The sequence below is a fragment of the Desmodus rotundus genome, chromosome 7 (assembly GCF_022682495.2).
Source record: "Desmodus rotundus isolate HL8 chromosome 7, HLdesRot8A.1, whole genome shotgun sequence".
Classification (NCBI taxonomy): Eukaryota; Metazoa; Chordata; class Mammalia; order Chiroptera; family Phyllostomidae; genus Desmodus; species Desmodus rotundus.
Window position 1 is genome coordinate 25,382,507 of NC_071393.1, and position 26,425 is coordinate 25,408,931.

General features: G+C 46.4%; 1 protein-coding gene across 4 annotated transcripts in view; it reads left to right on the plus strand.

The window, feature by feature from the left end:
- The window catches only part of APLP2 (amyloid beta precursor like protein 2), a 66,622-nt gene that overhangs the window by 23,660 nt on the left and 16,537 nt on the right, over positions 1-26,425 (plus strand). For 2 of the 4 annotated variants that reach the window (XM_045192722.3, XM_024557151.4), the window contains exons 2-7: positions 14,630-14,803; positions 15,664-15,787; positions 20,663-20,775; positions 21,508-21,728; positions 22,086-22,294; positions 23,493-23,660. In XM_045192722.3, coding sequence (XP_045048657.2) covers positions 14,630-14,803; positions 15,664-15,787; positions 20,663-20,775; positions 21,508-21,728; positions 22,086-22,294; positions 23,493-23,660 — 1,009 coding nt within the window. The remainder of the gene's footprint in view (positions 1-14,629; positions 14,804-15,663; positions 15,788-20,662; positions 20,776-21,507; positions 21,729-22,085; positions 22,295-23,492; positions 23,661-26,425) is intronic. The other 2 variants (XM_045192723.3, XM_024557152.4) reach the window with 1 other exon arrangement.

Consider the following 26,425-nt stretch of genomic DNA (forward strand, 5'->3'; position numbering starts at 1 on the left):
GCCCTATGAAGGTGTTTCTGCATAGAAACTCCCCATCCCCCTAGCAACTCTTTAAGAAAAATGATTATTTGAGGCTTGATTAGCTTCCACATTATCTACATTAATAAAATATTCAGCTGGGCTGTATTTTGAAAGATTACTCCTGTGAATTGATACAAGTCATTGAGACTGAAAGTTGGCTAGTGTTGTTTTTAAACAATGGAAATAGTAATCAGGACAGATTAAAATTGGTCTAAAATGTTTTAAGTATTGATTGAAAAAGATTAAATGCAAAGCACAGGCTCAAACCTGAAAAGCTCCCAGCCACGCTGGGCCAGCCACACAGTTTCGTGTGCCCGTATGCAGTGAGAGAAGAGTTTAACTTGTCACAGAATGGTGGTAGTGTAAGGCACATTGCAGATCAGTACCCGTCTCGACTGGGTGGATGGGTCCCCATTAAAGTATTTAATGGTGATCCGATAGTTACTTGAGTAGTACCTCTGTCTGTCTCTGAAAAGCCATAACAAAGACAAAATACAGCGTAAACTCCAAGTCTAGTTTGAGGGGTAATGAATATTGCTTTAGTAAATGTTATCAAGAAGTATACTAATTTCAGCATTATTATTATTATTTTTTAAGATTTTACTTATTTTTAGAGAGGGTAAAGGGAGGGAGAAAGAGAGGGAGAGAAACGTGAACGTGTGATTGCTTCTCACGCACACCCCCCACTGGGGACCTGGCCTGCAACCCAGGCATGTGCCCTGACTGGGAATCGAATCAGCGATCCTTTGGTTCGCAGGCTGGCGCTCAATCCACTGAGCCACACCAGCCAGGGCTCAGCATTCTTTTTACTTGGTATTTGTGAAGAAAATTTCTTGTGGGTATCACATCAGTGCTACATCAGTATTTGGAACATTTTGGAGTTTTATGGAGAAAATGTTTGGAAGAAAACAGAGAGACAAAGAAATGATCAGAAAGGTGAAGAGTGTCTTATACAAATACAGATAAGATTACATCATTTTATACTGGCATAGGTAGAGTTCATTGTTGGCCAGGTAAAATTTCAATTATGCTAGGTGTTACTGCGACTAAGATACGGCTTCTGTCATGTTATGTGGGTAACTGTTAGATTTACATCCTTCTGGAAATGTTGGAAACCAGTTTTTTCACAGGGCCAAAGAAGTCACTTAAACCTAATATAAACACAGGGTTTCATCCTGACATTAAGTATTACAAATGAATTGCAAACATTTTTCCACTGAGCTTGTTAATAACTTCCCAAGAGATGAGCAGAAGGAAGGAGAATCATTCTAATACAAGCCAGTGTGGATTGCCTAAATTTGGCTTGGCTACTAAGTTACCACCTAAAGTGGTATTAATTAAGTATTACACACCCAGTAGTTCCTTGACCTGCCAGCATGAAAGGTTCAAGGGGAGCTAGTTCTGGTAACTTTGTAAGACTATTTGGAAGAAAAACAAGAAGGGACTTTTGTAGACAGAGTACGTGTGCTACACACATTCTCATTTTTGTAGACAAAGTGTGTTGAAAATTACTGCAGCGCTTAACTACTGAGACTTTTTTCTTCTTGGTAAAGGTGCTGTATGTGTTGGCAGAATTAATTTTCTTTCTCTGTACAATGTTTGGGTTGATAAGCCATTTAGAGGCTGATCCAACTGGTGCTAAGGACATAAGCAATTTCAGTAGAGGTTTTTTATTAAAAACATACACATGTACAAGTGTACACACACATACATACACATATGGTTGTGAATTGTAGTGATAGAGTAAAATACAGAGTAAAGACCTTTTGGGAGTTTTTAACTATAAAGCTCATAAAATGAATTTAACAAGGTGGTGATAATTTTTTTTTTTTACTCAAAATGTAACAGTTTGGAATTTGCTGATGGTTGCTGTGCTTTCATCTGCTTTTACTGATTTGCTTTTATGGGGTATCAGAATTGAAATAAAAAGGCACGTTATTATACAGAGTATTTGGTTAAACGTGGCTGTAAATCATCAAAGGAAGAATATTTCAGCGCAAGGAAAAGGATGGTTTGATTACTCCAGGAAAAGACAATGATTAGATGGATTTTGAGAAAATCAGTGTTCAGGGAAGGCTACACGCACTGGCACAGAAACATCACAGAGTTTTCCAGGAAAATTAATTGAAATTGGGAGTCAGAGACCACTGAACATGCCTCTTTGGAAAACTGCACGGCTCCCTCTTTGACATGATTGAGGCATTCAGGCACTGTAATGAATTGGCAGTGAGAATCATCCAGGCGTGTGAACTTGAAGGAAATAACAAGGTTCTTAGAGCAACAAAGGGTACTCATGCTTGCTCCAGGGAAGTTTTCAAGGAAAAGAAGGTCTTCTTTCTGTACTTCACTAGATTGTAAGAGGCTTCAGCCACTCTTGCCCATGGAGGAGACATTCCAGAGGAACTAATGTGGTCTAGATGCTTAGATTTACAACAGAGTTTGTGTCTACTCTTCTTTCTCTTTATTTTCGTATTTGTTCAGTGGTAGACTTCCAATTTGTGTTATTATGCCTTTAGAAAACAGGGAGTCCCAAGCTTCTGGCCAAGATGGAGGTGTAGGTAGATATGCTTTGCTTCCTCACACAACAACAAAAAAAGGATAAAAACCAATTTAAAAACAAAAAACAATTAGAACTGCCAGAAAGTTGAACTGTTTGGAGGTCTGACAACCAAGGAGTTAAAGAAGAAACATTCATTTAGATGTTAGGAGGGATGGAAATGGGCAACTGGGGTGGGGCGGAGTGGATGCTCTGCAAGGCAGCCCCTGGCAGACCCAGCAGTTCCACATTCGTGTGCAAAGAAATGTGGCCCAAATGAAAGAACACATCCAAACTCCAGAAAAAGAACTAAGTGACAAGGAGATAGCCAACCTATCAGATGCAGAGTTCAAAACGCTGGTAATCAGGACGCTCACAGAAATGGTTGAGTATGGTTGCAAAATAGAAGAAAAAGTAAAGGCTATGAAAAGTGAAATAAAGGAAAATGTACAGGGAACCAACAGTGAAGGGAAGGAAACTGGAACCCAAATCAACAATTTGGACCAGAAGGAAGAAATAAACATTCAACCAGAACAGAATGAAGAAACAAGAATTCAAAAAAATGAGGAGAGCCTTAGGAACCACCAGGACAACTTGAAACGTTCCAACATCTGAATCATAGGGGTGCCAGAAGGAGAAGAGGAAGAGCAAGAAATTGAAACTTATTTGAAAAAATAATGAAAGAAAACTTCCCCAATCTGGGAAAGGAAATAGACTTCCAGGAAGTCCAGGAAGCTCAGAGAGTCCCAAAGAACTTGGACCCAAGGAGGAACACACCAAGGCACATCATAATTACATTACCCAATATTAAAGATAAGGAGAGAATCTTAAAAGCAGCAAGAGGAAAGGAGACAGCTACCTACAAAGGAGTTCCCATCAGACTATCAGCTGATTTCTCAAAAGAAACCTTGCAGGCAAGAAGGGGCTGGAAAGAAATATCCAAAGTCATGAAAAGCAAGGACCTACATTCAAGATTACTCTATCCAGCAAAGCTCTCATTTAGAACAGAAGGGCAGATAAAGTACTTCCCAGATAAGGTCACGTTAAAGGAGTTCATCATCACCACGCCCTTATTATATGAAATGTTAAAGGGACTTATCTAAGAAAAAGATCAAAACTGTGAATGGTACAATGACACCAAACTCACAACTATCAACAACTAAACCTAAAAAATAAAACCCCAAAACAAAGTAAGCAACCTACTAGAACAGGAAAAGACACAGAACTGGAGATCACATAGAGGGTTATCAGCGGGGAGGGGGAAGGGGGAGAATGGGGGAAAGGTACAGGGAATAAAAAGCATAATTGGTAGGTACAAAATAGACAGGGGGTGGTTAAGAATAGTACAGAAAATGGAGAAGCCAGAGAACTGATAGGTATGACCCATGGACATGAATCATGGGGCGGGGAATGCTGGAGGGAAGGGGGAGAAAGGGGAGAAAAAACACAGGACAACTGTAATAGCATAATCAATAAAATATGCAAAAAAAAATAGGGTACCTCAGTATACTTTTCACTGTGGCTACTTTTGATCACCATTTAGGAAGTGATCAGACAGTAATTGGGGATCTCCTATATGACAAGTGTTTGAGAATCTCTCCCTTTTTATTAGGGTTACTTTGTTTGCTTGCTGTCTTTCCTACCACACCAGGCCTCCATGCAGCTGAGGACTTTGAGGACTTGTGACCCATGCATTTTGTTAGCTCTGGAGCCTAGTCTTGTAAGGCCCTTACAAAAGTTTATTGACTTAGGACAACAGTAATTGAATTAGCAATTTCTCTGTGATGTGAACTGTGTATCATATATACTCTGCTGTTCTGGCTGTTGTTGTTTGGAAGACCCTTGGATTTTGTTCTGGGGTTGTCGGAGGCCTGGGTGTGTGTGTGTGTGTGTGTGTGTGAGAGAGAGAGAGAGAGAGAGAGACAGACAGACAGACAGACATAAATTTATAAGTGAATCTGAAGAGTTGGGAGACGGAGGAGAGTGCCCCCCTGTGTGCCTCCACTGTCCCTCCCCCATCCTGAACCAGCTTGGCTTCTTCAGACAAGTTTTGTGGCTCTCACCCATTTAACTCCTGGCAAGTTGAGGATTCCTCAAGGAACCGTGTGAGGACTGTGCCTCAGCTTTGCGGTTACCAGAGACTCTGGTTAGTCTTCCAAATGGAAGGAAGGAAAGCGCATTTAAATGGGACTCCTTTCTGGCCCCTGTCCAAACCCTGTCGGGTTCCTTCATCCTGTCCCACCTTTGTCCTGAGTGCAGGCAGTGCCTTCCCAACAAGCCTCCTTGTCCCTACACAGTCCTGCAGGTTCCGCCTGCTGAAGTTTGCCTAGCAGGGACATACTCAGGCTGGAAGAGAGCCCAGGCACTGTTTCCGTGGAGGAGGGGTTTCGAGACTTTGCCCTTCACCTTGCCCCATAGTTGTTTCTGTTCTGGGCCAAGCCCCATGCCTCCCTCTGTTGGAGCTCTTTTCAGATTACGGCACTCCTAGTTCCTGCTCCCTCTCCTCTTTCGGACTGTGTGCCTTGGGTTGTAGTTCTGGGCTTCTCTGTGTGTTGCCCTGTCTCGAAGACTGAGATCCCCAGGCACCACACGGAGTCTAAGTTCGTTTTCCCAGCTAGGGCTGCTATAACAGGGTACCGCAAACTGAGGGACTTAAGCAACAGAAATTTATTGTCTCCCTGTTGTGTTCTGGAGGACAGAAGTCCAAGATCAAGATGTTGGTGAGACCATGATCCCTCTGAAGGTGCGAAAGGGTCTCTTCCAGGCCTCTCTTGCTTTCGGAAGCTCCTTAGCTTTTGGTAGGTTCTTAACTTCAGTTCAAGTGGTGCTCTCCCTGTGGGTTCATGTCTGTCTTTCCTCATTTCCCCTTCTGTAAGGGTGCCAGTCATCCTGGATGAGAGACCCACCCTGCTCCTGTGTGACCTCATCTTAACTACATACGCAGTGACCTTGGGGTCAAGTAGGGCCACATTTGGAGATAGTGGGTGTTAGGACTTCAGCATAGGAATTGGGGAGGGGCACAACTCAGCCCATAATACCCAGTGACTGGCATGTTGACTATAACTACTGTAAAGTGACTGGGCGAGATAATCGGAGTAAAGGATTGGAACTTCATTTTCTTAACTGTAATTATGTTTAAATAATAAAAAATAAAAGCTTATGATGTTATTAATAGTTCTCGTCTCCAGTTTTCAAATACATTCATAGTAGTCTTGAATTGTTGCCCCTCAAGTGGTACAGGTGGAGGATTCCAGTTTTCCGAGCTCTGTCCTGAAGAGAGAATGCTGCTTAGTTTTCTATCCGTTTAACATAAGAACAAACCAACAAGGGCAGAGAACAGGAGAGAAGGAGAGGCGTTCCCCAGATTACGAAGATAGAGAGCAAATGGACCTAAGTAACTGAGCTAGCAGACCAGAAACAGCTGACACCTAAAGGCAGAGGAAAAGCCACCTGAAAGCAAGTGACTCGCAGAGCAGAACTGAAATGAGGGGGTGCAGAGCGTCATCAGGGCTGTGAGTGGGTGAGGCCAGGAACAGGGGAGGGTTTGGAAATAAGAGTGATGAGCCCCTCAGCACCCCTCCCTGCTCTGTACGCCAGGAAGAGACCGGTGCACACGGGCAGAGACGGCAGCCCGAGCAGCAGATGTGGCACAGGGGGCGAGAGTTTTCAGGGTGGTGACAGTCGCGTCCTGCAAATGGGGGCTGTGCTCGGGCCTAGAGAGTAGTCAGTGCGGGACAGGCAGGAAAAGGGGGGCTGAGAAGAAGGCTGGCTTAAGAAAGAAGGAATCGAGTCCGTGGGCTCCCCGAGCGCATATGGCCACAGGGAAGGGGCTTTGCATGTCTTCTGGCAGTCTCAGTGTCGGTGATCTTTCACGTGGTGAAAGATGCGGCCGCTAACTCCAACGGGAAAGTAGATGCCCAAGGAAGGAGCTATCCGTGGCACATTTTTATGTTACAATGATGTAGAGAGTATTGATTTGACCAAGAGGGCAAAGGAACGTGGGCGGATGAACCTAGGATGCTAGTTTAAAGTTCAACCCTTTTTTCACAGAAAGTTGACAATGTCTGGACAGGCGAGAGGTGCTGCCTCTATGGGCGGGCTGCCTGGGTAGGGGGCCAACTCGGCTCCGGTGAGCCATGTTCCGAGGGGCTTTTCAGGCCGAGTACATGGATTCACCTGGGGGGTAGGGGGGAATTCGAAACTTGCCGTGGTGCCTGAGGTTTGTTTTTTTGTTTTAATTTAATGTCATTCATTATTGATCTTATATGAAGACTAGTACTATTTTGAAATGGCTGCTGACTGATACTAGTTTGACTACATGTCTTGAAGAAACCAAGCAGACAGGTGCTAGAGTCAGTCACTTCCTTGGGTGTAAATGATTAGCCTCATATTCTCCGTGCTGTTTCCAAGTAACTGGTTAGAAAAACAGATGAGGGTCTCCCCCTGAGGGCTTATATGCTGATGGAGGGAGCTGGACGAGGCAGGTGAATGAGCAAGGCAGCTTCAGATTGTTGGGGGGGGGGGTAGTGGGCTGGGGACTTCCTCAGGAAGACTGCTCAGAGGATGCACATTTGAGTCTGTTTTTAAAATATATATATATTTTTTATGTATTAGAGGGGAAGGGAAGGAGAAAGAGAGGGAGAGAAACATCAGTGTGTGGTTGCCTCTCACATGCCCCCTACTGGGGACCTGGCCTGCAACCCAGGCATGTGCCCTGACTGGGAATCGAACCCGTGACCCTTTGCTTTGCAGGCCCGTACTCAATCCACTGAGCCACACCAGCCAGGGCCACATTTGAGTCTTGAAAGGGGAGCACGGGTCTGGGTGGAGAGCCTTGAGTCTAGGAAGACCCTGGCTGGTGTGTGGACACGGGGTGTTGCTGAGCACGAGGCTGGGTGACGGAGTGAGGCAAGGGTCATGTGCAAGAGTCGGAGTCCCTGGATCAGAAGAGCGAGGTGTCCTGAGATCATTTGGAGTGCTGGGTGGAGAAGGGCTCGTGGAGGGCCAGAGTGCAGTCGGTCGCAGCTCCCCAGAGGCCCACCTGACGAAGAGAAGAATGGTGCTGTTGTACGTTCCACTGTGGGGGGAGGGGTGTTTGCACACGTTACATCCTTCTTCATCATTCTTGTTACTTGAGTGTAGCTTTTCTTCCTCCCCTTTAGGCATTTATTTAGTGGCTGGGTGGCTTGATCTCAGGGAGGCTAATTAATGGGCGAGGTAGCATGCAGTAAACATACTGACTACCAGCTCATACTGGCTTTATTACTTTATTTTTTAGAACTGCTGATAATTACAATAATGCACATGGGCATCGGTCCCAGACAGGAAGAAGAATTGTCTGCAAGCAGATCTGGTGTGAGCTGATAATACAGCCTCTATTTACTTTCAAATTTAAATGCTATATAAATCATTGGAAAGCTGCCTTAAGATGCCTTTTGACTTGCTTTGAACTTGGACGGGGTGGGGCTTTCAGATTTTTGTTATTTTCAGTTGTTTTATTGGATGTTAGAAGTTAAAACTGAGTTCTGACATTAAGATTGGTGTCTTGCCCCTTGTAAACATAGTCAAGTATTTAGCAGAATAGCATAGAGATATTGCTAATTGTATGTTAAAATGTGCATTTGCCTCTCTCGGATCTGTGAACGTCATTCTGGCAAGTGGTCTTGCTACTGTAATCATTTCACCCTGTAATGGGTTAGAAAACACACCCCTCTGTAAACTCCCCCAGTCTTGCACACACTATTTATTTAGTACACTCTTAGTAAATAACTGTTTAAGCAATACTAGCCATTGGGTTCAAAGGTGAAGCCCAAGTTCACACCATTTAGATCATCTCATAAGAACCCAAGCCTCCTGGCTTTCTGACCCCTGCGTTTGAAGTATGACACATTACTGCTTAGCTTTGGAGTCATACACAGTCTTACTCAGGGAAGCTGTCTTTGTTTCCCAGCCATGCTTCTTAGGTATCCGCCGGAGTTTTAGGAAAGGTAGAGTTTTATCTGTTGTAATGTGAACCGAAGTCCAAAGTTAATATCGTCGGTGTCATTTATTAAAATACCTAAAATTTGGGTAGTGCCATCTTTAGATTATGCATAAGCAGCAACTGAGATCGAGAGGGACCAGATCACTTCCATGATGTTGAGATGCTAGGAAGTAGAGGGACTGTCCCTTAAGAAACACCCATTCAGAGAAGTAGTTCACATCATGCTTTTTTTTTTGATCACTGCAGTGTCTCAGGAGTAACTGCAGACTCGTGCCGACCCCACTCGCGCGCCCGCTGAAAGCCAGACCGGGGCTGGGGCGCCAGCAAGCCCGCAGACCCCAGTGCTTTTCCTCCAAATAAATAGTAGGGCAGCTTTAAATGGTTCATGTAAACATTTGGCGACTGAATTCCCACAAAAGAAAATGTCGAGATTATTGGAACCTGCTTTAGGCATCCAGTTTAATAGGTAAAAAAGGAATGTGCAGTCTCAACCCCGCCTCGTGCTATCCTGGATTTGGATTTGAGGAGGGTGGCTGGTCTCAGGAGGGTTTCCTGTGTGCTTCCCTGGCCGTGCATGACTTAGGCTGCAGTTCCGCAGCTGGGGGAATTAAATCTTTAGGGACCAGCCCTATGATAATGACGCTAAGTGCTTGCTCTGAGGTCGGCATTGTGCCTGGTGCATTATCTTAATTTAATCCCCACAACAGGCCTGAGAGGAATATGTATGTTGGTAGCCCTGTTCTACAGATAAAGAAATTTAAAGCCTGATACTAATAGCCACAAACAAAAGAATTTCTTTGTAACAAGCACTCTTTCAAGGACTTTGCATGTGTTAACTCATTTAAACCTCGAAGCAACACTGTGGACTATGGTGTGTGGTTGGTTACACATTGTGTTCCGTTTTATAGATGAGGAAACTGAGGTCCAGAGAGTTAGGTGACCTGCCGAAGGCAGCGCAGGTAGTCATTGATGGGGCTGGGGTTCCCTCATGGTTTGCTTGCCTCGTAAGCCCGTGCTCTTTGCCACCAACCACGTGGAGCACTTCTTCTGAGGGCAGGAGTGGGGTGAGCAGAACACCCCAGAGGAGTGGGGTGTCCAGCTCGTGGCTGGACAGGGCACGTCCTAGTGTCTGCGTTCCTGTGGACATCAGTTTCCTAGCGTTCCTGTGGACATCAGTTTCCTATTTTATTATGGGAAATTGGAAAGAAACGGGAGCCAGTACAAATCTTGAGAATTTTAGGTCTGTAAACACTATGCATCTTTTTTAAAAATATAAAAGTATTTAATGTATTTTTTCAGTAACTGATAAAAAGACTGCTTTCATCTCAGAGACACATACAAGAAGACCTCTCTAAATCTTGGTGCTTGGACCCGTACCAGTGTAACCCAGATGGACAGATGACTGTGGTCCTGTTGAAAAGCCCTAGGGGACAGCCTAAGCTGCTTCCAGCCTTGTAAATGATACCTCATCGATACTTCAATATTTAGAGCTCTAATAAAAGCAGGGATTATTTGTATAAATTACTGCCTATGAAAATAATACCTAACAGCTGGTATGTGTCAGAGGAAGGATAATGGCCTTTTACATTTGGAGTTTTTTACTACTAACCCTAATTCACCAGCTTCTAATTAGAAGTTCAGCCCTGGCTGGTGTAGCTCATTGGATTGAGCAAGGGCCTGTGAACTAAAGGGTCGCTGGTTCGATTCCCAGTCAGGGCACATGCCTGGGTTGTGGGCCAGGTCCCCCTGGTCGGGGGCATGCTAGGGGCAACCAGTTGATGTTTCTCTCACACATTGGTGTTTCATCTCTCTCTCTCTCTCTCTCTCCCCTCCCTTCCCCTCTCTCTAAAATTAAATAAATAAAGCCTTTAAAAAAAGAACTAGAACTGTGTTGACTTGACTTTCCAGGGAAGCTTGGACACCTGCGAGGCTGTGATGCAGCACCCTCCTATCCAAGGAGATGCGATTCACTCAATCACAGGATAAACCCCCTCTTTGGCACTTTCACAAGCCCTGGGGCCAGATTGGATTCTGGGGTAATAGCTTCAAGGAGGAAGTAAGGGGCTTACCTGTTTGCTTGGCTAGGGAGGCTGCATCTGTCCTGGGTGCCTTGGAATGGGCCTCGGGGCTGCATCTCTACAGGTGGTGATTACAGGGGGGGAGGGGTAAATTTATTTATTGCCATTCCATGTTTTCAACCAAGTTACTGGAAGCAGTTTTTACCAAGTTGAATTTCTGTCCTTAGATAGCTAAACTCTGTTCCCTGAGCCAAATTAATGAAATGGAATTTCTTACCAAGAATGAATTATTAAGTAAAATAGAAGCACTGGGCTAGGAAAGCAATTGATGCAATTTGTTTTCAAAGCCTTCAGAGTGCTGTGAGGAGCATAGATCACAGGGGCGGGCTTAAGTGCCAGAGCGCGGGGCATTAATTTTCTCTCAGAGCGGGCTCCAGGTTCACAGGATGTCAGGAGTGCTGACTTGGCAGCGAAGCCCCATTTGTAACATGTTAGATTAGGAAACAGATTGATTTATACGTTGATGTAATGGATCGAGGCACAGTGTGCTTAAGAAAACGGAGAGCCCATTAAATAAGAGCGTTTTCAAAGTAAAGAAGTACAAACATAAGCAAAAAAGATCCTGTTGTACTCTGGATGGGCTGGGGCATGTTTGATTGGTCGGTTCGCAGTCACGGCCCGCAGAGGCTGTTTATATTTCAGATGATACCTTCTTGAGAGTCTCTCACGACCGCAAGGATTAATCTTTCTGAACTCAGAAGTGAATCACTGCAGCCTGTGAGCTGTCTGGAATGACTCCAGCTACTCTCCCTTTTCTTGGTGGTAACGATGCGAGGAGCTGTCGCGGCTCAGCTGCCTCTTCCTGTTGCTTTAACCTCTGGGGTTTCAGACCCTCTTCAGGGACGGCCATGCTGCCCATCTCCGCACAAAGATTGAGTGCACTTGCCACCGCTGCGCTGACCTCAGTGGTTGACCCGCAGACTGGACGCTTATGCACTTGGAGCTGCTGTGGTCTTCAGCCAAGAGCCCTAACGAGAAACACGGGCAGCGTGATCTTCACTGCTGCTGGACGGCGGCCTGCGCAGTTTTGACCCCTCCACAGCTGTGGCTTGGGTGACCTCCCAGAACTAACTGACCCTGCGCCTTACCTGTATTCACTTTTGGAATATAAGAGGAAATCCCCACCCCACCCCCGAGATCCTGTTTGTTTAATAGCTGCCTTTAATGTTAAAAATGCACAAGACCACAGAAAACATAAGAAACACTGTCCAGCATCTTTCAGATACAACTGTGGTAGTTCATATATAGCAGGTTTGGGAAACTCTTTTTGACCTGTTAATTTGGCTTTCTTGATTGAATATGTATCGTGTCTTGTTGTTGTTTTCCCATTTGTTTTTGTCTGGGCTTTTGAAATAGGAAAAAACGACTTTGATGGGTGCACTGGTTTCAGTACACAGAAGTGTCCCGGAGGCTTTCTGGCCTTTGTCTCTCTGTGTGTGCCCGTTTATATAGGCCCGTTTCCCCCCATGCTGTACCCCAAGTTTCTAGCTGGGGTCCTTAGACATGGCTCCTGAAAGAAGCCTGGCCACCGCAAGAGGCACTTAGGTTCTCATCTTGAACTCATTGTGAGAATTAATGTGTTTGTCTTGTACACCCTTACACCGTTCAGCGATTTCTTTTGATTAGGCGTGATTAGTGTTCCTTTCTGCAGACACCTTTCAATGCTTCTTTCTTTGGGGGACACAGGACCTGACAGCAGTCTTTGGCTCCACGTGCAGCTACACTGAAGGTGGAGGACCTGCCTCCTCCTTCATGAGTCATCACTGGATAGGGTTACAATTGATTCTAGTTAATAAAGTTGCTAATTGTTCTCATTGGGTTCAGTAGGTGTTTTTTCAACCTGGATTGATCTAGGCAACATTTTACTTCCAAATTTGCTTCCTCCCAGCTATCCAACAGGAGTTTGTGCTTCCTTCTCTTGCGCTGGTAGAAAACAGACAAATTTTCATAAGTTTCAAAGCAGAACATGTTGGGTGGTAAATTTGTTCTGGAAAAAGATGGTAGTGTATTTCAAAATCCCATACAGGCTTCTGATTGGAAGGCTCGTTCCTGTCTGTGCCGTCCATCAGCACAGGTAAATAGGGATTGCTTAGAAAGTACATGTTTTCCATACACTTTAAGTCAGAACTACCCTTTCTGTTAAAGGAAAACCATTTTATGTTCATTGCTCTTTTTATTTGTTTTAAAGATTTTATGTATGTATTTTTAGAGAGAGGGTAGGTAGGGAGAACAGGAGAGAAATGTTGACATAAGAGAGAGACATCGATCAACCCGTTGCACTACCAGGGACTGAATCTGCAACCCCGGCACGTGCCCTGACCCGTAACCCAACCTGCAACCTCTCACTTTGCGGGTCGCCACACAGCCAACTGAGCCACACCAGTCAGGGCTAATTGCTCTTTTTAGAAAGAACAATATAATAAACCGTGCAATCTAACCCTACTCCCCACCGCCCCCAAGAGATGCAGTCATCAGTGTTGGCACATTTCTAGCTGTTCGGATGCCTGTGTTCTTTTCCTACTGCAAGAGGCTTTGCAGGAGGAGCCTTACTGTCACCATGCCTAGGTGTTATTTCTTACCTGACACTTGTGAGAGGTTAGTGGCTATGGTCTCTTGTGAAGAAGAGCATACTAACCTAAGGGAGACTTTATGCTACAGTTGATTATTTTTTACCAAACACGAGATAAAACTGTTCCTGAAATTCCTTGTAGTGTTCTGTTTCAATGAATGACACTATCACTTACTGAGTAACACTAAGCAGATTTGATGTCTTCCTCTCACCCCTAGCTAATTGCCCCCAAGTCTTCCTTGTTTTGCTCTCTGTGATCTCTTGAGTCTCTCTCTCCACTACCCTCCCTAGCCCGAGCTACCCTCTCTCCCTTTGGAGCTGTGCAGCTCCAGCCTCCTGAGCCACTTCTCCGCATGCACTCGGGGTTCCTTTCACTCTGTTCTTCACCCTGCAACCAGCGAAAGCATCAGAGCTCCATGTTGACATGGTACCTTTGTGCTCAGAGCCTCTCCTTACATCCAGTGATAAAGACCAGAATCCTTTCTTAGTCTACAGACTGTCCGGTCTTGGTCCTGCAGGCCACTCCTCCCTTTTCCACCGCTCTCTACCTTCCCTCCACTTGGGGTGCTGAAAGCTCTGCTCTACTCAAGTGCTGTGCTCTTCAGAAAGCCTGCCCGATCACCCTATTATCCAGCCTAAGGCAGATTCCCTGTTTCTGTGCTTTTTCCACGCCGTGCGCTCCTTCCCTTCCTAGGAAGTCGGGGCACGTGATCACACTCTTTGGTGTGTGGACTGCCGTACTAGACCGCAAGCCCCATGAGAGCGGGGCGTAACTGTTCCCCCCCTCGCCCCTGTGTCCTAAGCATTTTGTTTGTTTCTTTGCACAATAGTAACCGCTCAGTAAAATTTTGGGTGAGTGAATTGAGTAAAATTCTGGGGATTTTAGGCATTTTATAATTTTGTGGTTTGATGTACTAAGGAATGGAAAGTAGACTTGCTTGTATGAGAGGAGACTGCAGTTAGGTTATAGGTACCCAAGTCAGAAGTATCCGGACAGGGGTTGGGGGTAGACTTCTCATCGACCTTTCACTTTGATCTTGTACATCCAGAGTTCATTTTTTATTCTGGCCTGGCTCCTGGGAAAAGGACTTGTTTATGACATAAAAAAGTAAACAATGAAGATTTTTTTAAAAAAATCGAGCCCTAGCTGGTGTGGCTCAGTGGATTGAGCGCCGACCTGCAAACCAAAGGGTCTCTGGTTTGATTCCCAGTCAGAGCACATGCCAGGGGTGCCGACAGGGTCCCCAGTTGGGGATGTGTGAGAGGCAACCACACATTAATGTTTCTCTCCCTCTCTTTCTCCCTCCCTTTCTCTAAAAACAAAGAAAAGAACAAAAGGAAGTTACATTAAAAAAGATCGATTCCACTGTCACAAACAACTGAACGACTGGCTCTGTGCAGACGTCTTGGAGTAACCCTGTGTTTTTGTCCCCCTTTGGTAGGCCCTTGCAGCCAATGCTGGAACAGGATTTGCTGTCGCCGAGCCCCAGATCGCAATGTTTTGTGGAAAGCTAAATATGCATGTGAACATTCAGACTGGGAAATGGGAACCTGACCCAACAGGCACTAAGAGCTGCTTTGGAACAAAGGAAGAAGTTCTTCAGTACTGTCAGGAGGTAAGAGATTTGCCAAAGTTAAAGCCACTTTTTTTTTCTGGGTTAAATTCGAATCTCTTTGCCTTAGAAATGGATACTCTGTCATTCTTCTCTTTTGACCGAAGACCAAGCTGGTGATGACTGGCGCACTGGGCCTGTCGTTTCTAAGCGTGTGGTACGAGCAGGACTTCTCGAGGCTTCTGCCTGTGCGTGCTGTGCGCTTGAGCTTTCGGGGGGAGTTCTGCAGAAGCTTGGCAGGCACTCCGGCAGTCCAGCCCGGTCCTCTTGGCTTCCACTCGTTACGGGAAGAGGCGAAGCAAAACAAGCCATGTGTGTGCGTGTGTTCTCCCCTTGCTGTGAATGAGCATCTCAGGTCTGATTCAACTTGGTCTTGGGTCAAAACTTGACCTAGAAAAGGATATAAGACGTTCGAACTTCTTACTTAGCGAGACTGGCACAGAGGGCTGGGGTCAGGCATTATTCTATATTACATTAACAGACATTTCCATGGACTTGCCTCTTAAATATTTTAGTTCATGAACTGAGCCACTTACACACACCCTACAAGTGGCTTTGATACCTAATAGGTTTTGGGGGCTGACAGCTTGCTGCTTTTGTATGTCCTTAAGTAAAGATTCCCCCCCACTTTTTTTTTTTTTTTAAGAGCATGCATTAGTAGTCAGAAATCCGTCTTTCCGTTGCAGTATCTTTTCGCTTGGAGAGTTTATCTGGAGCGGGGGCTGCAGAGTGGAACTGGAGATTTGTAGATAGGATAGCAGTGACGCTGAGTAAGCAGACACTCGTCCTCACTTGCCAGCGAATGTCCCCTTGTTATTATGGACCAAGTCAGTTGAGTGTGAGTGTGTTGCTCTCCCGTGCAGATGTATCCAGAGCTACAGATCACCAATGTGATGGAAGCCAACCAGCCAGTCGGTGTGGACAACTGGTGCCGCAGAGACAAAAAGCAGTGCAAGAGCCACATTGTGATTCCTTTCAAGTGTCTTGGTGAGTGTTCTGCAGACACTCTTGGCTATTGCTCCGGAAGTGGGGCCCCTCATTCTCTCTTGGCTCATCCACATCTGTGAAGAACGTGAGGGCTACAAGGGTTTGCTGTGGGACTTTCATTTTGAATATTTATTGCTTTCTGTGTCAGCACTTCACTTAGATGGTCACTCGCCCTCTCCCCTCGTGGGCATCCTTCTGTCTTTTGAGGAGGAGCCCTCTCTAGGGCCCTGAAGGAGAGGGCTGCCTGCAGGCACCCCAGCTTTGCCTGCCATGGCGAGCCGAAGTTTTACAGTCATCCAGTGAGCGGTGCTGAATGAAGCGGCCCAGAGACACGGCATTAACGTTAGATGTTGTGGGTAGTTCTGTAGCTACATACTGACTTAGCCACGAATGTAACCTTTTCCCCTCCCTCCCTTCTTTAAAACCTAACCTGCAATGGAATACGTTGCTTTTCTCATTTTCGCATGCAGCAAAATAACAGGAAGAAGAGTCAGCGTAGCAGTGACATTGTTTTCAAAGTGCTCGGTAGGGGGAAAGAGGGCCACGCCTGCGCTTAACATCACTGACTTTACACTGGAGCACCGTGCAGTAGAGTGAGCTTGGAAACATTCTTTCTGACGTGGTTAAGGGTGTTCTTCCATTTCATTTGGCTGCAAGAAATCTCTGGGTATGAGGCTTCTGTTTATCAAGTTATTTGTTGCCCTTTTTTTTTTATTTGACAATCTAAAGGAAAAGATGTCAGCCCCTGTCTGAATAGCCAGGAATTGCATGTTTTAAAAATTCTCGTGGCACACTGGTTGAAAATCACTGTTACAGAGTATAGGCCACTGACCTCATAGAATGCCTTGCGGTTTGGGTTCGTCTTACTCCTTTTGACTTAATGCATTTTTGAAGGTTTTCTTTTAGAAATGTTCTCGCTGCATCGTACTAGGAGTTTCATGATGTCTGTTTCATTAGCGGTCTTACTTTTATCACCTGGCTAAGGTGCTGTCTGCATTTCATTTATTTCACGATGGGCTCATTGTCCCGATTTGGCCAGTGGGAGTCCCTTCATGCTGCTTCCGGCGTCTTTTTACCATGTCCCTGTCATTCTTTGAAAGCTTCCTTCCTTTCTGGTACAAAAAGCTGTGCTAGGCTCATCCTATAGTTTTCTACCCCACCCCCTTTGCCTCAGACATTTCTTCAAGAAGGCCTGGTTTCGTTTAGTAGGGAGAAGGAATATTTAGAAATGGAGATCTGGGCATTAGGTATGCTTACTGCTATTACAGTGTTACTGCTTCCAGGTCCACTGAGGAGACAGAGCTAAGAAATATTATGTGTGCGTACATTACATGCATACATGAATCTATTTGCTATGTCTGTGTGCATATATTAAAAACAATGAGCTCATATTGATACAATGCTGTTATCTTCAGTATATATATTTTATTTTTTAGAAGAGGGGAAGGGAGGGAGAGAGAGAGGGAGAGAGACATCGATCAGTTGTCTCTGGCATGTGCCCTGACTGGGGACCGAACCCACAACCCAGGCATGTGCTCTGACTGGGAATTGAACCAGCGACCTTTTGTTTTGTGGGACGATGCACAACCAACTGAGCCACACTGGTCAGGGCTCTCTTCAGGATATTTTTAAAACTTTTCCCAATATCCCCTATAAATAACAGTCTCGCTGATTTTTAAGAATAGTGGTGTTGAGATATGACTCTTATACTATATAATTCACCCATAGTCTGATGGTTTATGGTACATTTTCTGAAATTATCTAACTGTACTCAGTTCTTTTAACATACAAACTGTACTAAAAATTAATGCAGTCAAAAGTGAGAGTCTTGCATATTTAATTCAGCGGGAGTAACCACAGCGAGCCTTTTATGCATATTAAAGTGGATACTGTGGCTTGCCATACAGAGACAGATGGTAGTGTGGTTGGCTTCAGCCTTGAAACCCATTTTTGTTATGGCTGCTTAGCAAACCCAAATCATAGACAGCCCAGCGGGGCAGGGAGGTGAGAAATGGGAGAAGGTAGGTTGGGTCTGTATGAGTTGGGTGCCTCTATTAATTAGTTTGGATGTTCCAGGGGCCTTATCTGTGTACTCAGACGCTGTGTTCTGTTGTTTTGTGAGGTTAAGGAGAAGGATGTGTCTTGATTAGGATGCTTGAAAGCAATTTGAGGGTGAATTTGGGTTGCTAGCAACGTTTGCATCAAATCTGATGTCACACACAGACATCTGTATGCACATCACTTAACTCTGCTCTTTTCTGAGAGCATGCGACTCTTCTGATACTTAGTACATTTGGTGAGAAGTTACAGTTCAGTCTCCTCAGAATGAACCTTCTGTCTCCTGTTGGTACCAGTTGCCTCCTGCTTATCTGTAAAAATGTATCTAAATACACAGAGTGATCCCAGTAGTGGGGCAGTGCTGGTGATGCGCGAAGACCCGAAACTGCTGCTGTTTGTGGGGAAGGAGCTAGTCGTCTCTGCCATCCGTGTGCAGACTGGCTGCTGTACTGGAGGAAGGGAACAGTGTGTGTGTTGGGCTGTTTTGGAGGAGATGCGGACAGGCAGTGTTACTGGGACGTGCAGACCACCGAAGGAAGTTTGCAGAGTCCGGCTCTGCGGCGCAGTCTCCTGCACCTTGGTGTCTCAGAGCAGCTCACCGGTCCGCGGCAGGTGTCGGTTTGCAAGTGACTGTGTGAAACACGCACATGACCCGCATTTCCTGTGACATCCCCGTGGTGTTCCGCTGTGTGTGGGTACCATTATGGAACGAATTCCCTGTTAGTGGACATTTAGGCTCTTTTTCTTTTATATTAACAACACTATAATGAATATTTTTGTTCACTTGTTAAATATTTCCTTAGAATATATTCTAAGAATTGCAATTACGGAATCAAAGAGTATTCTTTGTTTTTCCATTTTCATATTTTAGATTATTTTAAAACTCAATGGTAGTAATTCTCTTCTGGTTTTTAGAGGTCAGACAGATTAAGTCAGGCATAAAATAGCTGGAGATTGGTGGCATTTAGTTACTTTAAATATTTTCCTTACTAAATTTATTGGGGTGACACTGACTAACAAAACTATACAGGTTTCAGTTGCACAATTTACACAACAAGTGTTGGGGAGGATGTGGAGAAAGGGGAACCCTTGAGCACTGTTGGTGGGAATGCAGACTGTTGCAGCCTCTGTGGAAATAGTGCGGAGTTTTCTCAAAAATTTAAATTGGGACTGCCCTATGACCCAGCGGTTTCACTTCTGGGTACATGTCCAAAGAAACCCAAAACTAATTTGAAACAGTATGTGCACCCTTGTGTTCACTGCAGCCTTACTTACAGTCGCCGGGTTACAGGAGAGCCCTGACCAGCGTGGCTCCACTGGTTCAGTCCTTGTCGGGGCTCAGGCCTGGGTTGCAAGTTCAGTCCCTGGTCAGGCCCTGTGCTCCCTGGTTGGGGAGGGTGCGAGAGGCAACCAGTGGATGTCTCTCTCCCTCATCCATGTTTCTCTCCCTCTCTCTCTTCCTCCCTTCTCCTCTCTAACAATAACCAAAGAGTTGTAGTATGTATGTACAAGGGAATATTACTCAACCAATTAAAAAAAATGAAATCTCTTACTATTTGCAACAGCACTGATGGACGTAGAAGGTATTATGCTCAGCTTTTTATTTTTAAAAAATTTTAGACCTATCGAAAAAAATGTAGTAGTTGAGTACCAATATACCCTTTATGTAGGTTCTTCAGTTTTGCCTTATTTGTCTGTCTCGTGTGTGTGTGTGTGTGTGTGTGTGTGTGTGTCTTACAAACTTTTTGTTGTTGTTACACTGTTTGGGGGTAAGTCGAGACATCGTGATAGTTCACCTTCCAGCACGTTAGCCTGTTTCTTCTCAGAGGGAGGACATCCTCCTGCGACCGCGACACAGCAGGCACAGTCTGGACAATCTTCCCGAATATCCAAAGGCTGTCCTTTACAGCTTCTTCTTGAAAAGGATCACACGTGACATTTGATCTACGACAGTTTCTTATCTAAATCCTTTTGGGGTGGGGTGGCGTCTGGTTGTCCATAATGTTTGTGCACAAGTTCGACCTCCTTAGAGCCTTCGGGGCCGCCTGGTTGGCAGAGTGTGCCTCCATTTGAATTTGTCTTACTGTTCGATCATGGCTAGGTCGAAATGACGTGTTTTGATAGAAAGACTGTAGGTAATACGCTCTTCTGAGGATATCACATATGTCAGCTTGTTCGTGATTGGTGATGTTAAACTGGCCACCTGGTTAAGATAATGTCTACCAGAGCTTTCCATTACCAGGACTTACCAGTTCCCTTTGTAAGTAGCTCTGCGTTGACTATTCAGTTACCGATGAGTCAGTTATTACAATGGTGTTTGGCCTTAGAGCTAGGTGTCATTAGGCACACCGAGGGCTCGTGTAATTAAGATCATCTGCACTTTAGGAGAATACCCAGTCTTAGCATCCTGGGCATTTTGTTATTAGAACCCATACGGCCAGAAATACGGGAGTCGAGGGCTGGGAATGCTGTTTATGTGACATCGGGCTGGGGGAGGACCTGTGGGTGGGTCTTCGAGGTCAGGGAAGGGGGTCCTGTTCCTATTTGCTCGTCGTGTGCTGTGGAGCTCTGCATCGGCTCTGGGAGGGGTGGGGTCTGGGGTAGGTGAGGATGGACAGTCCTGGGCCTGACGGCCATAACGGAGTGTTGAGCTCTTGTGGCTGTTTGTTTGGAGCAGGAGTGTTCACTTGGCCTTTGAAGAATGCGAGATACAGCGCCTGCTGCACCTGACTTTGTGACTGTAATGATCTGCAACGGGGGGCGTTTTCCCCCGGAGTCAGGATCAGACTGGCTTCTGACAAAGCTCCTCTTTTCCAGTGGGCGAGTTTGTAAGTGATGTTCTGCTAGTTCCGGAAAAGTGCCAGTTTTTCCACAAAGAGCGGATGGAGGTGTGCGAGAACCACCAGCACTGGCACACGGCTGTCAGAGAGGTAAAGGCGGGCCGAAAGGTCAAGCGTGGCTTCTGTTAGGAGAGAGAGTAGCATTTTCCTCTAAACCGCACCATGGTTTTAAATTAAGTTCTTTTTTTCCCTCTTCAAAGTTAGCAGGTACTTCGAAAATTAACGATATTTGGGGAAAGAATCCATATTTTTGTGGGCAAGTCCCATGTGGACAATCCAGGCCCTAAAGTTAAGGACATTGAAAAAGATTGTTCAGCAAGGATGCTCCCAGCAGGGCTCCCAGGAAGGCCGTTCTACACCCTAAGTTCTTGGGATGGAAATTGCCAGTTAGGAAACCCAGAGTCTGCGCGCACACGCTGACAGGGCTGGGCGTCACCTCATCCTTCCAGTGGGAGAAATAATAGCCTTCCTTACGCTGCTCTTCTTGGGTTAAGTTGGGTCTCCGGTCTGTTCTTCTTCGGTCACACTTGGAGGCAGTGGGTCCCTCACCAGTGAGGAGTGTAAATGAGCGGCAGCCACTCCGGCTGGTGTTGATCATTGCTAGAAGAGTCTCTCTTTGCTCCATTTTTCCCAGCTTTGGACTTTCATTGTTTGGGGCCCTGATAAGCAAAACTTGTAAATCTTAAAATCATAACCTCACACCTTTTTGACAGAAAGTCTGTGTCCGTGAGAGAAAGCGTTAAGTAGTGATTGGATTGGGTTTCGCTTGGCTGCCCCTGGGAACGGGGTATGTTCTGATGTTGGTCTGTGGGTTTCTCGTAGGCTTGTCTGACCCAGGGCATGACGTTGTACAGCTACGGCATGCTGCTGCCCTGCGGCGTGGACCAGTTCCACGGCACTGAGTACGTGTGCTGCCCTCAGACGAAGGCCGTGCAGTCTGCTGTGTCCAAAGAGGACGAGGAGGTGGTGGAGGAGGAGGAGGAGGAGGAGGAGGAGGGAGAGGAGGAGGAAGAGGAAGAGGAAGACTATGAGATTTATAAGAGGTAAGCTCTTGCCCCGAACCTGTGAGCTTGCTTTGCCGGGGGGCTGCAGGCAGCTAGCGGAGTGGCCCTTGCCTGGCTCGGGCTGGAGCTGAGCCAGCGTGCATTTCATTCCTGCTGCAGCTGGTCATGGGAGTGCCCATGGCTGCAGTATTTTCTACAGGTTAACGTGGTCTCTGTCCGCTAACTGTCCCCTTTTGCTGATGCGGCTGGGCGGAGGGCTTGAGAGGCACGGTTCATTGCAAGCTGAGCTTGCTTCCTGTCTCTGTTTTTGTGTGTTTCAGAATGGGGAAGGGAATCGTTGTTGTGCTTTGTCACAGGAACTGGTGTTAACCTTCCTCTTGTCCCTGTGACCTTTAGTGAGTTTCCTACTGAAGCGGATTTGGAAGACTTCACAGAAGCTGCTGTGGATGAAGATGGAGAGGATGAGGAGGAAGAGGAGGAAGTGGTGGAAGATCGTGATTATTACTACGACAACTTTAAAGGAGATGACTACAACGAAGAGAACCCGACTGAACCTAGCAACGATGGGACCATGTCAGAAAAGGAGATGACCCACGATGTGAAAGGTAACCCGATACAGAGCAGGGGCAGTAAAATCCGTATGATAATGATTTGCTTAGAGTTTTGTACTGCGTCCCTCACAGGTAAGTCACAGGAGGAGAGGCGGTGTGCTCCTGTGTGCAGAAGGGCAAGTCAGCTCTTCAGTGGGCGGCGGGTGGCCGCTTAGCAGTGGTGGCTGGGCCGCTGCAGAGCCTGCCGATGGGCACGTCCCGGGGGAGGTGCCGAATTGAATCAGAACACTGTTCTCTGCGTTGTCAGGACGTAAGTGGAGAGTATGAGAAACAGCACGGCCTGCGCTTGGGCAGGGTTCTTCCACATCTAGCTTGAGATGTTCTCTCCTGAAGGGGTGCCCCCCTTCCTTCCTCGATACTCAGAAAGCCCTGACCTCATGGAGTAGAAATCACTGCCTTGGTTCTCCTCTTTCCAAGGGAGTTGCAGTCTGTGGGCTGCCCTGTCTGTCCATAGAGAGGTGGCTGTGGCGGGGCGGGCGGAATTAGTGACCCTGGTGAGGAAGTGGGACCAGCAGTGTTTTCATCTTGCCAATTACAAAGAAGTTGTGACGGTTCTAGAACCATTTCCACACAGCCTCCTGCTGGTTGTGTATTTGAAACCAATTAAGATCTGAAGAATTATTTAGGGCCCAACTAGGGGGAAATTACTTACTGAGTCTAGAAATTTATGGTTCACCTTGGAGAACATAAAAATGTGCACTCATCCTTACCAGAGGCTTAAGTAGTGCTTACTGTGGTTCGTATCCCCAGTACAGCCTGTTTGCCTGTTCACCTGCCTTCCCTGTGGGCCTTGATTCCTCCGAGATAGACAGATCGGGCAAGTATCTCCACCTAACAACAGGTGGGCAACCTGGGGCTCACAGCTGTGAACTAAGGCATTCCTCTGTCAACCTGTACATTGATCGGCCTACACGCAAGACAGCACCCAAAATATTTCCAGTTTCTCGATGTCTGTGTTGCCTTCGAATGGGAAATGACTGCATCATCAGAAATGACTGGCTTGAGCTCGTGAGGCAGTTAGCCAGGGCAGTTAGCCAGGGCGGTGGGATTCTGCCCAGTCTCGGTCTTCACCAGGGTTAAGCGTCACCTGGTCCCTCCTCCTCGCCCAGCCCAGCCCTTGTGGTCCGTAGCGTTGGGAAGCGTCTGAAGCTGCTGCCTCTGTCCTGCTGACATTCTGACCATTTCCACACAGCTGTCTGCTCCCAGGAGGCGATGACGGGGCCCTGCCGGGCCGTGATGCCCCGTTGGTACTTCGACCTCTCCAAGGGAAAGTGCGTGCGCTTTATATATGGCGGCTGTGGAGGCAACAGGAACAATTTTGAGTCTGAGGATTATTGTATGGCTGTGTGTAAAGCGATGAGTAAGTCCCGCCACGCTGGCTCCGTGCAGCAGACTGTCCTGTCCGGCGTTTTGTCTTTCCTGGCCGTCCACGTGACTGCATCTGTGTAGTGCTCCCTGCCTGCGTGGGTGTTTGCTGTGGGTCGTTTCTCCTCATCTCGTGCTTTCTAGATCTAGGCTTGCTTTCCTGTGGGCCACTGTAAGCTCAGTTCTCCCTGTCCTGTGCTCACTGTGGGTCTGGTGGCGGCGGCGGTGGCGGTGTGTTTCCTCCCTGGTACCAGGGGTGCGCCGGGGGCTTGTTCTTTCTCATGCCTCCGTGCAAACTGCAGGCTCCCAGAGCGCTTCGTGTTGGTTTGGAAGGCAGCCGTGTCCTTGGTTGTCTCTATTGAAGGCCCGAAAGGGTAAGAAGATTGGCCCTGAGTTCTGCACGTGATCATTTCCAGACTTTGCCTCTCATTCTTGTCTTCGACCTGTCCTGTCGCTGTCCCCCTTATTGTGCGCCCTTCCAAACAGCGATAATGGGGTCACCTTGGGGATCCAGGATATTGAAGTGTCTTGCTTTATGAGCTCTAGGGCAGGAGCAATTTCCTCCTATATTTTGGCAACACAGCGTCATGCAGAGATGGAGGTAGTGGAGGAAGTTTACAAGTTTTTGGTCACAAAGGAGACTCGGGTTTGTTGAGTTGGGTTCATTTACGTAAAATTTTGCTTTTCTCCACGTTTACCCCTTTTCCTTTTTAAGACTCTCTTTCTCTTGGGTTTGGAAAGTCCTCCAGCTAGGCAGTCTTTTTTTGGTTCCTGTCCTGGAATTTGTTAGCATAAAGAGTTGCTGCCTATTCCTGGTGTTTGGTTGTAGCTTCTGGAAGTTTTTGTGCAAACACCCTCTCGGTCCCTCTGCCCTCCCCTCACCGCAGACTTCTGAAACCTCCGTGTGATGTGCTGTGTTTTCCGCGCTTCCCCTCCAGCTGCTACTCTATGGACAGGCTGTTTTCATTGGATACAATTGAAAGGTGAAAAAAATGTGAATCCTCTGGCAGAAATTTTTTTATTCAGGAAAGATGTAGATATAGAAATTGATAGTTTCTGCTTTGTAAAACTACTTAAGCAAAGAGGCAACAAAACAGTGTTTTGGGTTGAAGTCTGAGGGAGGAGCCCAGGACCCTGCAAGCTCTTACCACATATGCAGGTGGCGATCTTCCCCCGGCGATCGGAGAGGTAGTGACTTAAGACACTGTGGAACAGCGGGTTTTTGTTTTTGTTTTTAATTGAACTTACCGGGGTAACATCGGTTAGTAAATGATGTAGGTTTCAGATGTGAATTCTGTAATACACCATCTGTATCTTGTATGGTGCGTTCACCACCCCAAGTCAAGTCTCCTTCCCTCTGGAACAGCAGTTACTCAGAGCAGTAACGGAGTCTGCAGGACTGCAGTTCCCCGTGAGGGTAGGGGAGACCTGCCGAGGAGCAGCTGTGCTCATCATGTACTTCTGGGGCCCCTGGCTGGACCCAGAAACATCACTGTTCTGGTGGTCAAGTGTATGTCCCTCCTCGAAGGGGATTCAGTTGGACCAACGAGCTGGTTGTTTTCACATGGACAGAGGGATGCGGTTCTAGGAGTGAGTCCATCTGTCTTCAGAACCGAACCTCTAGGCCTGCGACTCCTTTCCCTTCTCCTTTCCAGAGGGCGGGGGCAGTTGGTGTTATCTTTATCCAGCGCAGTGATAGGAGCCAAAGACTCTGCTTCTGACACAGAAGCCTTTAAGCTGCAGGCCTGCATTGCTCGTGGCAAAGTGCTTGGTGGCAGCGGGGGACTTGAGAGCTTTGAGATTCTCCCCACTGAAAGTTTTGAGCACTGGGGGCAGGGGGTGGGGGGGATGTGGTTTGTGAAGCGCTGTATACCCTAATTTATTTAATTTGAAAATTGGCTGTTGAGATCCTGTTTGTAAGTATGTAGGAGCTAGAGATTCTTCAGAAGATTTTATTTTTAGGTTTAGTAAATAAAAGGTGTTCTGATGGAAAACTTTGGAGTGGCTGGTGGATTTGCAGTTACATTTGCCCGTTAAACGTTTGTTTTAAAGTTCCACTGAAGTTTTGCGATTCTGGAAGTTAAGTGGATTTGTTCCTGAATAAAGTTTGTTGCATTTGGGCATTTGCATTAGCCCCAACATGTCACAGTCCAGCAGGTTGCGTGGGAGTCCTCCTGGCTTGGGAAACCTCGAGGGAATCGGGTGACACGAGTTTCCCTACGTATTCCTCGAGAGGTTGCCTGAGTAGCCTGCATCTCAGTCTTTTCCTTTATGAGACCAGGCTCCACTGTGCAGACACATGTTCCCTTGCCCCTGCGCACTCTGCATCTGTGCTTGCCTGGTAGTGAGGAGCGGCTCTTCTGACGGCTTGTTCTCTGGGTGGTGCCCTGAAGAGCAGTGAATTGTCAAGTGTAGCACCTTTGTGTGTCACATGCAGCAACTTAGTTTTATCGCTGTGGTTTCTCTTATTGGGGTGGGGCTAAGAGTCCCTCAGCCAATCCAGAAGCTGGAAAACTGTAGCTAGAGCAATTGAGACTTTTCTGTACTCGGTCTATGTGCAAAGAACATTCCGTTGAATCAGCTTCCCAAAGTAGGTTCTAGCCTAAGAACAGTAAAAAGAAAGGAAAAAACCTGAGCACTGAACTTCCTTTCAAAATAGAGAATTTGTGGAAGTGCCTCTGCTTGTCTCTGGTCAGCTGCTATCAGTGACAGCAACAGGAAGTTCTTTTTTAGATTTCAAGATTTCAAGAACTGAGGGAC